The sequence below is a fragment of the Salvelinus namaycush genome, chromosome 31 (genome assembly GCF_016432855.1).
Source record: "Salvelinus namaycush isolate Seneca chromosome 31, SaNama_1.0, whole genome shotgun sequence".
Taxonomy (NCBI): Eukaryota; Metazoa; Chordata; class Actinopteri; order Salmoniformes; family Salmonidae; genus Salvelinus; species Salvelinus namaycush.
Window position 1 is genome coordinate 6,115,749 of NC_052337.1, and position 12,749 is coordinate 6,128,497.

Below are 12,749 nucleotides of genomic sequence, written 5' to 3' on the forward strand. Positions count from 1 at the left end.
AATTTCAGTCTTCTTCTGCTAAGTTAAGGCTAAGACTTGACTTTTGTCCCCAGTCAAAGTTTCCATGATTGTCTCTGTTTGTCCCCGACTTCCTCAGGAGTACGAAGACCAATGGCAGCGAGGACCCGTCGGATAACCGGGATGGCAAGGAGACATCGGAGAGCCAGGAGGCCACCGACGTCTTCAGCTCGCAGTTCGAGAGCATCCTGGAGTCAGACCGTTTCCGTAGCACCCTTTACAGCAGCCTGGACTCTCTGGATGCCCTGTCTTCCTCGGCTGACGACGAGGCGGACTCAGGCTTCACTTTCGACATGCCCCTTACTCCCATGATCCAGCAACGCCTCAAGGAGACGGGCCACTTCGTGGAGTTGTTGCCCAACACGGGGCGCCAGGGGGAGCGCCAGGAGCTACTCAGCGTCACGACCACGGGGAAGGGCGGGAAAGCCGCCCTGGAAGTGACGTCGTCCTACCTAGAGGAGGTGGTAGCGAGTGGGGACCCCGCTTTCAGCGGCCAATCAGATAAACATTCCAGCGGACCCCTGGCCAATGGGGTGGAGCGGGACCCAAAGGACTGGCTGCACGGCTGCCTGAGGTAGGAAAGAATAGACTTTATTATTGTGGCTGAATAACAACAGGCTCACTACTGTTAGGCCTATACTCTCATAGAGAATTTGTTATAGGTTGTGGCACTTCTTACACTGGCACTGAACAGAAGGTTCAAGGTGATTTATTCTGCATAAACTTATAGAAAGAGGTGGTGTGTGTGTGTGTGTGAGGTATGACAACATGCTTCCTTACATAAGGCAACACAAACTAGTGACATGGGTTAACAACTAGAAACAACTACATGTCTCAACAACCTGTTCATCTATTTGTCCTTTGACCTCCTCCAGGGACACCAGGTCCTGTAGTTGTAGGTTGGCTGAGGAATGAAATATATTCCTCGTTCTAATGCTCAGGTCTGTTAGCATTAAACAAGATTGAGATCTGAGCTTGTATGTTTTTTTCATTCCGAGCTAGAAGAGAGGACAAATAAAATGGCCTTATAAATAAGAATGTATCAGTGTTTGAGCCTGCGTGTTGCTAGTGATGTCCACCTGGCAGCACTGTAGAGATCACAATGGTGAGTTAGACATCTCTGATTTGTGACAAAACTAAGGGCTGCATGATACACAGTCAAGAGCCTTCAGTGTAGAGCTTGAGGCTTGCACATACGTAGTACCACCATAGTCAAATAGAGAGAATCAACTATTTTCTGGCGTCAAAGGAAAAACAAGCTTTGTGTTGGTAATAAAACCCCAATACGCAGCTTGAGTTTCCTGACAAGGTTCTCTACATGGGTGGTGAAGCTCAACTTCTCATCCACCCAAACTCCCAGATATTTGTACATTTTGTCTTGCTCTATATAATGTTCTTCCAAGGTGTTTATGAGGTTGTGCCTGCACCAATCTTACCCAGTTCCTGCTTCACAGTGCCTGCCAATCTTACCCAGTTCCTGCTTCACAGTGCCTGCCAATCTTACCCAGTTCCTGCTTCACAGTGCCTGCCAATCTTACCCAGTTCCTGCTTCACAGTGCCTGCCAATCTTACCCAGTTCCTGCTTCACAGTGCCTGCCAATCTTACCCTGTTCCTGCTTCACAGTGCCTGCCAATCTTACCCAGTTCCTGCTTCACAGTGCCTGCCAATCTTACCCAGTTCCTGCTTCACAGTGCCTGCCAATCTTACCCTGTTCCTGCTTCACAGTGCCTGCCAATCTTACCCTGTTCCTGCTTCACAGTGCCTGCCAATCTTAACCAGTTCCTGTTTTATTACTATGGTAATGCTGCCCTCTGCAGGACATATCCTTCTGTTGCAGTATTCCATGGGGGATAATGATACTAGTGGTCCACTGCCTTGGGTCAAGTTTAAACTCCAATAAGGAATTGTATGAATCAATATCTCCATTATTCAATCCGGTATCTATGATTACAGTTTTGTTTTGATATGATTACAGCCTAGGTGTTAAGAAACATGCCTCAGTGTCTCTTAATATACAGACATAGCTAGGTTTCTGCATACTTTCTTCCACTCCAGAGACACTTAAAAGAGCAGTTTGTAAATCCATCACCGTAATAATAGGCTTTTATAATTGGTTTGCAGGAGCCATTAGGGTCAGGCCATTAGTGTCATTTTAATACATTATTGTTCTAGCACAGTGTACCGTGGACACAACAAAAACATCTCCAGGGCACACAATTGAATTTGTACAACACACCAGCTCAGTTACAATAACTTGCCTATCGTTCTTTGTGCTTTGTGGTAAAGCATTCTTTTGTGAATCCTAATTTGGCCATAATCAAATAATGTCTTGTTGTTCTATACCTTGACTTTTTAGGTGCTCTCAGAATCGACATTTAGTCTAGGCCTACTGTACCCTCCGCGAGTCAAAACATAGTAAACTTTGTTCCTGTACTTTTTAAAGCTAACAGACAATAAAAACCAAAACTGTAAGAGCACAACTTACATTGGAAACAGCTTTTAGGATTTGAGGTCTGAATTCCTGGGCATATTACTGAGCAGGAGGCATGGAGGCTGCAGACATTTCCTTCCTTTTCACAACAGAAATGTGAAAGCACACAGTAAATCCTCCGCTGCATGGGTGGGGTGCAGCAGGGGTAAAATGTATGCTCCCTTAGATTATTTTCTTTGAAAAGGAATATACTATTTCAAATAGGGCTGGCACGGTAATTGTATAATCGTGTAACTGCCGATTTTATAGATGAAGACTGTCATGAAAGTAAAATAACTGTCATAACCGCTTTTTGTGTTGAACGAACAGCTGACCAAAGACTCTGGTTGGGCATTTGTGCGGTTTAGTCCATTTCCATGGTAACACAAACTCTTTACAACGTGATGAAACTTGTTGTCGGTGTTGTAGCAAATTAGTCTTTGGTTGCCTAGGAACCCCCCCCCTCCCTGCAGCAGCAGCACATGCCTTCAGGAGAGGAGAAAATAAATAAATAGAAAAATGTACGGTGACCGCGGCCATTTGGCTGACAAAACCGTCATCTAAAATTCCATGACCGCCACAGCCCTAACTTCAAAAGCTCCTCAAGCCAAGTGGTCTCTGCCCCGACATTTGAAAGGAAAGCTTCATCCCGGCTTTGATGTTTATCATCGACCTTTGATAGGAACTGACTCGCATCATGTCAAAGTGCAAGGATGGATAAGAGTAACGGGTAAAATGAATTTATACAACCATCTACCCTTGAAAAAGGTCAAATGAGCATTGAATTGTAAATCATTTTTCTTCTTAACACTTGGCAATAATCTATCTTAATTTCGATTCATTCAGAATTTTATCCGATGGCTCCAATTTGCATCCAATTTGTAGTGAGCTTTTTGTAAAAGATTTCTTCTGAAACACAGCCTATTTAATATGTGTCTCCGAACACTGCAGCTATTATATTCCAATCGGAAAATGAATTTGGCATTCAATATGTTACGTCACTGCAGTACATCATCAGAGGTTAGGTATCTGTGTTGTGAGCAGAGGCTCATACTGTAGCCTACTATTTCCAGCGTGTGTGTGCAACTGACATCCCCCTGCAAAGACATTTTTTTCTCATTTTACCACCAAGCCAGGTTAGAGGATATTAAGCAGCAGTGTTATTTATAGCCTGAGTAGAACAGCAGACACAAGCCCCGCGGAGCCCCGACTCTCACACTCATACGGTGAAGGACATAAATACCCCCCCCCCCCACACACACCCACACACACACACCCTGCCTGCCTGCCTGCCACCACCCGAGCAGCCAGCACAATCCCACTCCTTCCTTCATTCATGCTTCCTTGAGGAGTGGCCTCAGCACACGGTCAGGGCTCAGGCCCCTTCAGCAGATGGGGAGGGAGGCAGGAAGCAAGGCTCATTTCCAGCTGGATATCACAGGGAGCACCATGATGGACTAAACTCGTGTCCTCTTGCCGGCTCCCTGCCGCACGCATGCAGACAGACACACACACACACACACACACACATACATACATACATACATACATACACAGACAGACAGACAGACACACTCCAGCCAGTCGGGCCCAGAGCTTTCGGCTTCAAATGAATAAGCAGAATTGAGGCTTTCTACCTGTGTTGTCCTAGCAGCAGCAGCAGCAGCCGAGGGCAAGAAACAGCAGTGCTCTTGTCTCCATGTAGGTCAAAGCACAGAGCGCTAAGGGACCCGGCCGCCGGTCACATGGCGCAGGCTAAAGCTAAAGAGTTTCATTCTTAGGGACTTTTCTCCTCTTCCTCCTCCCCCTCTTCTCCTGCTGGTGAGGCCGGCTTCCCATGGGCTCCTTTGTATCGGCCTGTTTCTCCCAGCCAGGCCCAGCCGACGCCGCTGATGCAACTGAAAGCGACTCCATCCAGTAAGTGGCGACCTTCAGCAATGCATGACATTCTGCCTTATCGTCATGACGATGGCTGCTCCTAGCCTTTCTTTCATAGGCTGTCGGCTTGGAGAATGCAGCCAAGCGGGTTTGCTCTCCTCTCCTGCTGTTTAACGTGTGCTGTGTGCTCTGCAGTGTGGCTTGTAGAAACAGTTGCCGGTTTACTCCTCTCTCTCTCTCTCTCTCTTTCCCTCTCTCTCCAGCAAAGGTTGTTAACGGGAGGCTTTGCTTTGCCGTATTAATTTTGTTGTCCTTTTCACCCTCGCTCTCTCCTTCTCCCAGGAAGTGGGTGGTTCCTGTACCACCAGGAAAGAGAGCAGGAGTATGGCAGGAATAGTAATGTACTATTCAATGTCATGCTAAATGGAAAGCCAGTTGAGATATTAGGCTCATTTGAATATTTGCTGTCTGGGTTGAGAAAATATAGCGCCTCTGGGCATTTGTGTCAAGTCTGCAACTGTTTAATGTGCAGCCCACTAACTCATCCAGAACCGAAATGCAAAAGGCCATTCAAATGATTGTGTTTTAAAAAGACATGCCGTTTACTTTGTACACACAAGATAGACAATTGACAGCGGTACATGTACATGTCATATCAGTGACCATTGAGTCACAAGCGGAAATGGAAAGGACTAATCTCCCATAAGACTTTAATACTCAGTTTCATTGCATTGAATTGTTAAAACCTTCATCCTTCCTGCACGTGTCGTTCTCTACAACCAATTTGGTGTTGTGGGGAGAGTTTCATGCAACCTGCAGATCGAAATGTAGCAAGGCTGGGAAAAAAGCATCTTTAGTGTAAAACATATATTTTTTTACAGTTGATATTTGCAGTTAAGATGTGAGTTCAAATCTAATTTTATTGGTCACATACACATGGTTAGCAGATGTTATTGCGAGTGTAGTGAAATGCTTATGCTTCTAGATCTGACAGTGCAGCAGTATCTAACAGGTAACATTTAAAAACTCCACAACATAACCTAATACACACAATCTAGTAAAGGAATGGGATAAGAATATATATGTATAAAATATATGGATGAGCAGTGACATAAGATTCAATAGATAGTGAAGGGTATACAGTATACATTCGTGGCCAAAAGTTTTGAGAATGACACAAATATTAATTTCCACAAAGTTAGCTGCTTCAGTGTCTTTAGATATTTTTGTCAGATTTTACTATGGAATACTGAAGTATAATTACAAGCATTTCATAAGTGTCAAAGGCTTTTATTGACAATTACATGAAGTTGATGCAAAGAGTCAATATTTGCAGTGTTGGCCCTTCTTTTTCAAGACCTCTGCAATCCGCCCTGGCATGCTGTCAATTAACTTCTGGGCCACATCCTGACTGATGGCAGCCCATTCTTGCATAATCAATGCTTGGAGTTTGTCAGAATTTGTAGGTTTTTGTTTGTCCACCCGCCTCTTGAGGATTGACCACAAGTTCTCAATGGGATTAAGGTCTGGGGAGTTTCCTGGCCACGGACCCAGAATATCAATGTTTTGGCAAGGTGGCAAGGTGCTCCATCATGCTGGAAAGGGCATTGTTCGTCACCAAACTGTTCCTGGATGGTTGGGAGAAGTTGCTCTCGGAGGATGTGTTGGTACCATTCTTTATTCATGGCTGTGTTTTTAGGCAAAATTGTGAGTGAGCACACTCCCTTGGCTGAGAAGCAACCCCACATATGAATGGTCTCAGGATGCTTTACTATTGGCATGACACAGGACTGATGGTAGCGCTCACCTTGTCTTCTCCGGACACGCTTTTTTCCAGATGCCCCAAACAATCGGAAAGGGGATTCATCAGAGAAAATGACTTTACCCCAGTCCTCAGCAGTCCAATCCCTGTACCTTTTGTATGAATATCAATCTATCCCTGATGTTTTTCCTGGAGAAAAGTGGCTTCTTTGCTGCCCTTCTTGACAAAAAGCCATCCTCCAAAAGTCTTCACCTCACTGTGCGTGCAGATGCACTCACACCTGCCTGCTGCCTTTCCTGAGCAACCTCTGTACTGGTTGTGCCCCGATCCTGCAGCTGAATCAACTTTAGGAGACGGTCCTGATGCTTGCTGGACTTTCTTGGGCACCCTGAAGCCTTCTTCACAACAATTGAACCGCTCTCCTTGAAGTTCTTGATGATCCGATAAATGGTTGATTTAGGTGCAATCTTATTGGCAGCAATATCATTGCCTGTGAAGCCCTTTTTGTGCAAAGCAAAGATGACGGCACATGCTTCCTTGCAGGTAACCATGGTTGACAGAGGAAGAACAATGATTCCAAGCACCACCCTCCTTTTGAAGCTTCCAGTCTGTTATTTGAACTCAATCAGCATGACAGCGTGATCTCCAGCCCTTTCCTCGTCAACACTCATACCTGTGTTAATGAGAGAATCACTGACATGATGTCAGCTGGTCCTTTTGTGGCAGGGCTGAAATGCAGTGGAACTGTTTTTTGGGGATTCAGTTCATTTGCATGGCAAAGAGGGACTTTGCAATTAATTGCAATTCATCTGATCACTCTTCATAACATTCTGGAGTATATGCACATTGCCATCCTACAAACTGAGGCAGCAGACTTTGTGAAAATTTATATTTGTGTCATTCTCATAACTTTTGGCCACGACTGTACAGTATATACATATGAGATATGTAAACATTCTTAAAGTGGCATTATTAAAGTGACTGTTGTTCCATTTATTAAAGTGGCCAATGATATCAAGTCTGTAGGTAGGCAGCCGCCTCTGTGCTAGTGGTGTCTGTTTAACAATCTGATGGCTTGAGATTGAAAAACAGCTTCTATCTCTCTGTCCCAGCTTTGATGCACTTGTACTGACCTCACCTTCTGGATGGAAGCTGGGTGAACCGGTAGTGGCTCGGGTGGATATTGTCCTTGATTATCTTTTTTGCCTTCCTGTGTCATCGGGTGTTGTAGGTGTCCTGGAGGGCAGGTAGTTTGCCCCCGGTGATGCGTTGTGCAGACCCGGCCACCCTCTGGAGAGCCCTGCGGTTGTGGGCGTACAGTTGCCGTTCCAGGCGGTGATACAGCCCGACAGGATGCTCTCAATTGTGCACCTGTAAAGGTTAGTGAGGGTTTTCGGTGACACTGCAATTGTTTTAGCCTCCTGAGGTTGAAGAGGCGCTGTTGCACCTTTTTCACCACATTGTCTGAGTGCGTGTAACATTGCAGTTTGTCAGTGATATGTACACCGAGGAACTTAAAACTTTCCACCTTCTCCACTGCTATCCCTCCGAAGTGAATAGGAGGGTGCACCTGTTGCCATTTCCTGAAGTCCATCTCTTTTGTTTTGCTGACATTGAGTGAGAGGTTATTTTCCTGACACCACACTCCGAAGGCCCTCACCTCCTCCCTCTAGGCCGTCTCGTCGTTGTTGGTAATCAACCCTACCACTGTATTGTCGCCTGCAAACTTGATGATTGAGTTGGAGGTGTGCATGGCCACGCAGTCGTGGGTGAACAGGGATTACAGGAGAGGGCTGAGAACGCACCCTTGTGGGGCCCCAGTGTTGAGGATCAGCGGATTGGAGATGTTGTTTCCTACCTTCACCACCTGGGGGCGGCCTGTCAGGAAGTCCAGGACCCAGTTGCACAGGGCGGGGTTGAGACCCAGGGTCTTGAGCTTAATGATGGGTTTGGAGGGTACTATGGTGTTGAATGCTGAGCTGTAGTCAATTAACAGCATTCTTACATAGGTGTTCCTCTTGTCTAGATGGGATTGTGCAGTGTGATGGCGATTGCATCGTCTGTGGACCTGTTGGGGCGGTAAGCAAATATTGGAGTGGGTCTAGGGTAACAGGTAGGGTGGAGGTAATAGTCTCTCAAAGCACTTCATAATGACAGAAGTGAGTTCTACGGGGCGATAGTTATGTAGTTCAGTTAGCTTTCTTGGGAACAGGAACAATGGTGACCATTGAACAATGGTGACTTGAAGCATGTGGGGACAGCAGACTGGGATAGGGATTGATTGAATATGTCCGTAACCACACCAGCCAGCTGGTCTGCGCATGCTCTGAAGATGCGGCTAGGGATGCCGTCTGGACCGGCAACCTTGCGAGGGTTAACATGTTTAAATATTTGACTCACGTTGAGCACGGAGAAGGAGAGCCCACAGTCTCTGGTAGCAGGCCGTGTCGGTGGCACTGTATTGTCCTCAAAGCGCGCAAAGAAGTTGTTTAATTTGTCTGGGAGCAAGATGTCGATATCTGCAACGGGGCTGGTTTTCTATTTGTAATCTGTGATTGTCTGTAGACCCCGCCACATACATCTCGTGTTTAAGCCGTTGAATTGCGACTCCACTTTGTCTCTGTACTGACGCTTTTCTTGTTTGATTGCCCCACGGAGGGAATAACTACACTGTTTGTATTCGGCCATGTTTCCAGTCGCCTTGCCATGATTATATGCGGTGGTACATGCTTTCAGTTTTGCGTGAATGCTGCCATCAATCCACAGTTTCTTGTTCGGGAAGGTTTTAATAGTCACAGTGGGTACAACATCTCCTATATACTTCCTTATATACTCGCTCACCGAGTCAGCGTATACGTCAATGTCTGAGGCTACCCAGAACATATCCCAGTCCACGTGATCGATGCAATCTTGAAGCATGGAATCCATTTGGCAGACCAGCATTGGATAGACCTAAGCACGGGCGTTTCCTGTTTTAGTTTGTGCCTATAGGATGGGAGCAACAAGATGTAGTCATGGTCAGATTTGCCAAAAGGAGGGCGGGGGAGGGCCTTGTATGCATCGCGGAGGTTAGAGTTGCAATGGTTGAGTTTTACTCGCTCGTGTACTGCAATCGATATGCTGATAGAATTTAGGTAGCCTTGTTCTCAGATTAGCTTTGTTAAAATCCCCAGCTACAATAAATGCATCCTCAGGATATATGGTTTCCAGTTTGCATAAGGTCCAGTGAAGTTCCTTTTTTGGCCGTCTTGGTATCCGCTTAAGGGGGGATATACACGGCTGTGACGACAACCGAGGAGAGTTCTCTTGGGAGATAATACGGTTGGCATTTGATTGTGAGGAATTTTAGGTCAGTTTAACAAAAGGACTTGAGTTCCTGTATGTTGTTACAATTACACCATGAGTCGTTAATTATGAATGATGTTTGTTCCTGTCGGCGCGATACACTGGAAATCCCGTTGGCTGTACGGACTTTGACAGCATGTCCTCAGCTAGCCATGTCTCCGTGAAACCGAGTATGTTACAATCCCGGATATCTCTTTGGAAAGCAACTCTTGCCCTAATTTTCGTCGACTTTGTTAACTAGGGACTGGACATTAGCGAGTAATATACTCGGAAGCGGTGGGTGGTGTGTGCGCATCCGAAGCCTCACTAGAAGACCGCTCCGGCACCCTCTCCTACGACGGCGTTGTTTTGGGTCGGCCTCTGGTATCAGTTTAAATGACCAGGGAGGTGCAGACTAAGGATCTGCTTTGGGAAAGTCATATTCCTGGTCGTAGTGCTGGTAAGTTTGGTATTTTATTAGTATCCCCATTAGCTGTTGCAAAAGCAGCAGCTATTCTTCCTGGGGTCCACACAAAACATGAAACGTAATACAGAATGACATAATACAGAACATCATTAGACAAGAAAAGCTCAAGGACAGAACTACATACATTTTAAAAAGGCACACGTAGCCTACATATCAATGCATACACACAAACTATCTAGGTCAAATAGGGGAGAGGCGTTGTGCCACCAGGTGTTGCTTTATCTGTTTTTTGAAACCAGGTTTGCTGTTTATTTGATCAATATGAGATGGAAGGAAGTTCCATGCAATAAGGGCTCTATATTATACTGTACGTTTTCTTGAATGTGTTCTGGATTTGGGACTATGAAAAGACCCCTGGTGGCATGTCTGGTGGGATACGTGTGTGTGTCAGAGCTGTGTGTAAGTTGACTATGCAAACAATTTGGGATTTTCAACAGATTGTTTCTTATTAAAAGAAGTGATGCAGTCACTTAGCCAAGAAAGACTGGCATGCATAGTATTTATATCAGCCCTCTGATTACAATTAAGAGCAAAGCGTGCCGCTCTGTTCTGGGCCAGCTGCAGCTAAACTAGGTCTTTCCTTGCAGCACTGGACCACACGACTGGACAATAATCAAGATTAGACAAAACTAAAGTTGACGTCTCTCTGATATCCAATCGTTCTTCCCGGCTGTATGTAATAACACGTAAGGTTTTCTGGGCTAACAATGATACATTTTTAAAAAACTAAATATTGCACAGTTTCCTAAGGACTTGAAGCGAAGCTGCCATCTCTATCGGCGCCATCTTGAAAAATAAGTTGTAGTCGTACATTAATTCTAGTCCAAAAACCGACCTTATGGTGTAAAAACTAGTGGAAACTGGCAGATGATAATTCCTCCTCGCTGTTGATAAGACTGGGCTAAAAATCACGCCTTTACATTGCATCAATTGGAAATATGATGAGCCAGATTGGTCAATGAAGTTGTTCTTTACTGACTTTTAATTGCTTTACATTGAATCTACTGAGGTCAATCTACCTTTTCTTAAATTAGACTAATTTAATAGGCAGAATAAGGAGATTTTTCTTGTGAAGAGCCACGCTTGCAAGTTATATGATTGAAGTTTCTTTAACCATTGGCATTTTACTCCAATATTGGATGTTGAAATTGTATATTTACTGCATGTTGTTATTTGGAGCAGGTTGGCGTGTCATGCATGTGAGTACTGAATACTGCACATTTCTATATTTGGATTTAGGCCTAATCCTGTAGCTCTCTGTGGATTTACAGTTGAAGTATGAAGTTTACATAGTGAAATACATTTAAACTCAGTTTTTCACAATTTCTGACATTTAATCCGAGTAAAAATTCCCTGTCTAAGGTCAGTTAGGATCACCACTTTATTTTAAGAATGTGAAATGTCAGAATAATAATAGAGAATGACTGACTTATTTCAGCTATTATTTCTTTCATCACATTCCCAGGGGGTCAGAAGTTTACATACACTCACTTAGTTTTTGGTAGCATTGCCTTTAAATTGTTTAACTTGGGTCAAATGTTTCGGGTAGCCTTCCACAAGCTTCCCACAATAAGTTGCTGTAACTGAGTCAGGTTTGTAGGCCTCCTTGCTTGCACACGCTTTTTCAGTTCTGCCCACAAATTTTCTATAGGATTGAGGTCAGGGCTTTGTGATGGCCACTCCAATACCTTGACTTTGTTGTACTTAAGCCATTTTGCCACAACTTTGGAAGTATGCTTGGGGTCATTGTCCATTTGGAAGACCCATTTGCGGCCAAGCTTTAACTTCCTAACTGATGTCTTGAGATGTTTCTTCAATATATCCACAATATATCTGTCTCCTTCCTGAGCGTTATGACTGCTGCGTGGTCCTATGGTGTTTATACTTGCGTACTATTGTTTGTATAGATGAACGTGGTACCTTGAGGCGTTTGGAAATTGCTCCCAAGGATGAACCAGACTTGTGGGCTACAATTGTTTTTCTGAGGTCTTGGCTGATTTATTTCGATTTTCCCATGATATCAAGCAAAGAGGCACTGAGTTTGAAGGTAGGCCTTGAAATACATCCACAGGTACACCTCCAATTGACTCGAATTATGTCAATTAGCCTATTGGAAGCTTCTAAAGCCATGACATCATTTTTTGTAATTTTCCAAGCTGTTTAAAGTCAGAGTCAACTTAGTGTATGTAAACCTCTGACCCACTGGAATTGTGATTAAAATCTGTCTGTAAACAATTGTTGGAAAAATGACTTGTGTCATGCAATAGGTAGATATCCTAACCGACTTGCCAAAACTATAGTTTGTTAACAAGAAATGTGTGGAGTGGTTGAAAAACGAGTTTTAATGACTCCAACCTAAGTGTATGTAAACTCCCGACTTCAACTGTAAGTAATATACTTGATGATTGCAGTTTACTTCTTCAGGGGTAGCCTGGATCAGACTCACCATTGTGTCACGCTTTAATCATGATGAGGAATGTTCCTCAATACTCTGTGCTGTTTATTGTTCAGAATAATATTAAAACACTATTTTACACATTTTGAGGACTAGCCTGATATATGCAAGTCTATCAGTGGACACATTTGGAGGATTATTGCAATGAGGAACTGCATGCTTTAGAAGTGAAGATATGTCTATGTCAGAAGTTCTATGTCCAGTGGGCTTTCTTCTGGCCTGGCCATGGGCCATGTGAATCATAGATGCTGACTGACTGACTGACTGACTGACTGACTAAACAGGTCCCTCAGTGGTGACTGACTGACTGACAGGTCCCTCAGTGGTGACTGACAGGTCCCTCAGTGGTGACTG

At 44.5% G+C, this 12,749-nt stretch overlaps 1 protein-coding gene across 2 annotated transcripts in view; it reads left to right on the plus strand.

Annotated features, from left to right (window-relative positions):
• psd3l (pleckstrin and Sec7 domain containing 3, like) overlaps window positions 1-12,749 on the plus strand; it is a 164,529-nt gene that overhangs the window by 17,589 nt on the left and 134,191 nt on the right. For both annotated transcript variants that reach the window (XM_038970309.1, XM_038970310.1), the window contains exon 4: window positions 98-592. In XM_038970309.1, the coding sequence (XP_038826237.1) occupies window positions 98-592 (495 nt within the window). The remainder of the gene's footprint in view (window positions 1-97; window positions 593-12,749) is intronic.